Source organism: Labeo rohita, chromosome 20 (genome assembly GCF_022985175.1).
Source record: "Labeo rohita strain BAU-BD-2019 chromosome 20, IGBB_LRoh.1.0, whole genome shotgun sequence".
Lineage (NCBI taxonomy): Eukaryota > Metazoa > Chordata > Actinopteri > Cypriniformes > Cyprinidae > Labeo > Labeo rohita.
Genome location: NC_066888.1, coordinates 24,711,932 through 24,713,734, shown reverse-complemented (window position 1 = coordinate 24,713,734; position 1,803 = coordinate 24,711,932). Strand labels below are relative to the sequence as shown.

Here is a 1,803-nt window from a genome sequence, read left to right as displayed (position 1 = left end):
TTTAAATTTAAATAGTCTTAGAATATTTACAGTACAGCTTAATTACATCTTAATGAAAAGTTCCCACAGACATGCTCAGTGATACGCTTTCATTCGCGCAGTCTGACAGCGGCATTGTCTTTGCAATAGTAATAGTTCTATAGAAGGTAATAATAACCCACCCTCATATCTTTTTGTCTTTTTTATACAGAACATAGTAAAGCTAATTTTCATGCCATGGAAAGATTGCTCTATAAATGAACACTGTGAGCATTGTCATGACTGAGAGGCCTACACCAGTTAAAAAAATTAAATAAATAAAAAAGTTTTTTTAGTAGTGATGAAGTACTCTCATGAAAGTCCGACAGATCTTTATTGGACCTGTACAATAATTAAAAACTAAAAAGTGCCCCATGTGGTAGTATGCAAATAAGAAAAAAAAAAATCCATATATATAACTGAAGTAATTTTATAGGTTAGATCTAGTAGAAATAAAAACCCTAAATGTATTTTCCCATTGTATATATATTACAACAGGGCCTGTTATTGTTATTATAAGCAGTATCAGTATTCACATTGCTGGTACAATTGTTGATTATTAAATATTGGTTCTTTAAATTATAACAAATTTTTAAAATTTATATATTTTTTGTTCTTCCAAAAAAAAAGTGTCTTTCCATAATATTTATTTTGCAAACAGTAAAGTAAAAAATGCAAACATATTGAGATTACATTTTTATCTTAAACATGCTTTGAATATATTTGAATATATATCACAATCTTCTTAAGTGATTAACAGCATTGTGCAGGTGCATACATATTATTATTTAAATAAAAGCTTAAAATCAGTTTGAAAGCTATTCAATTCAATAGTTTGAAAAGTGAAGAGCCATTCACATCTTATTTGTTGTCCCCAGAGCTCATATCCTTCACGTTCCGAGCATCCACCAAGTTCATCAGTCTCTGAACCCATCTCTCTGCCGGGTCAACACAGATCTCTCTTTGCGCTTTTGTGATGACACTGAAATTTCAAAAGAGAAAAAGGTTTATGATTTCATATAACTAATGCACAATTCAGTTTAATTAAGACATTACAAAAATACTTACATGATACCACTCCTGTGACATTCAAGATGTGTAGTATGATGACTCTCAACCTGCTTTACTGGGATTTTTACATTGGAAAAAGAAAAGCAGCACTTGTCGGGACCTTGGCTGACTGCAGGAAAAAAAAATTATAAAATTTATGTTAAAACGTAATATAAATCAATATATAAATTTGGTTACATTAAGAAATCAAGAAAACGCTCAACAAATATACAATAAATTATTAACAGTCTATTGTTTTTTTAAAAACAAAAATCTAGAAATAAAGTAAAATACGTACATTCACTGCGAGCCAGTGAGCAGAAAGCGAAGAGCACAAGGCAGGCGATGAAGATGCAGGAGGGTCTCATGTTTGGGTCTGCGGTTGGTCGTAGATCAGATTTTGATGCGTTCGTTGCTTTATTGATGGCCGATCGTCTCGAAGATGAACAACTCATTGATGCAGTCCGCTTTATAAAGGGGTGAGCTTGTACTTTCCACTACGCAGACCTATAGGGGTTTAGTCCGACAAGGAACAAGTGACATCACACGCACGGGGGGAAAACCGTGATGTGGCCTGCAGAGGTAGTACTTCCTGTTGTACCCCTCCTCAATTCTGCGAATCTAGTTTAAATCGCTGACACGGGTAATCAGAGAAATGTGGTCGATTTGAGGGCATATTTGGTTTCTTATTTCTTTTTTATCCATATTTCAAAATGTCTGGACATTTATGATGGA

The 1,803-nt window shown here is 33.4% G+C and overlaps 1 protein-coding gene across 1 annotated transcript; it reads right to left on the bottom strand.

Annotated features, from left to right (window-relative positions):
• Positions 1-648: 648 nt before the first annotated feature.
• On the bottom strand, positions 649-1,530 carry LOC127183224 (C-C motif chemokine 8). The gene is made up of 3 exons (XM_051139145.1): positions 1,367-1,530; positions 1,087-1,198; positions 649-1,000 (listed from the first exon to the last, which is right to left on the bottom strand). The coding sequence occupies exons 1-3, from the start codon at positions 1,521-1,523 to the stop codon at positions 880-882; spliced, it is 390 nt and encodes a 129-aa protein (XP_050995102.1). The 5' UTR covers positions 1,524-1,530; the 3' UTR covers positions 649-879.
• Positions 1,531-1,803: the final 273 nt, after the last annotated feature.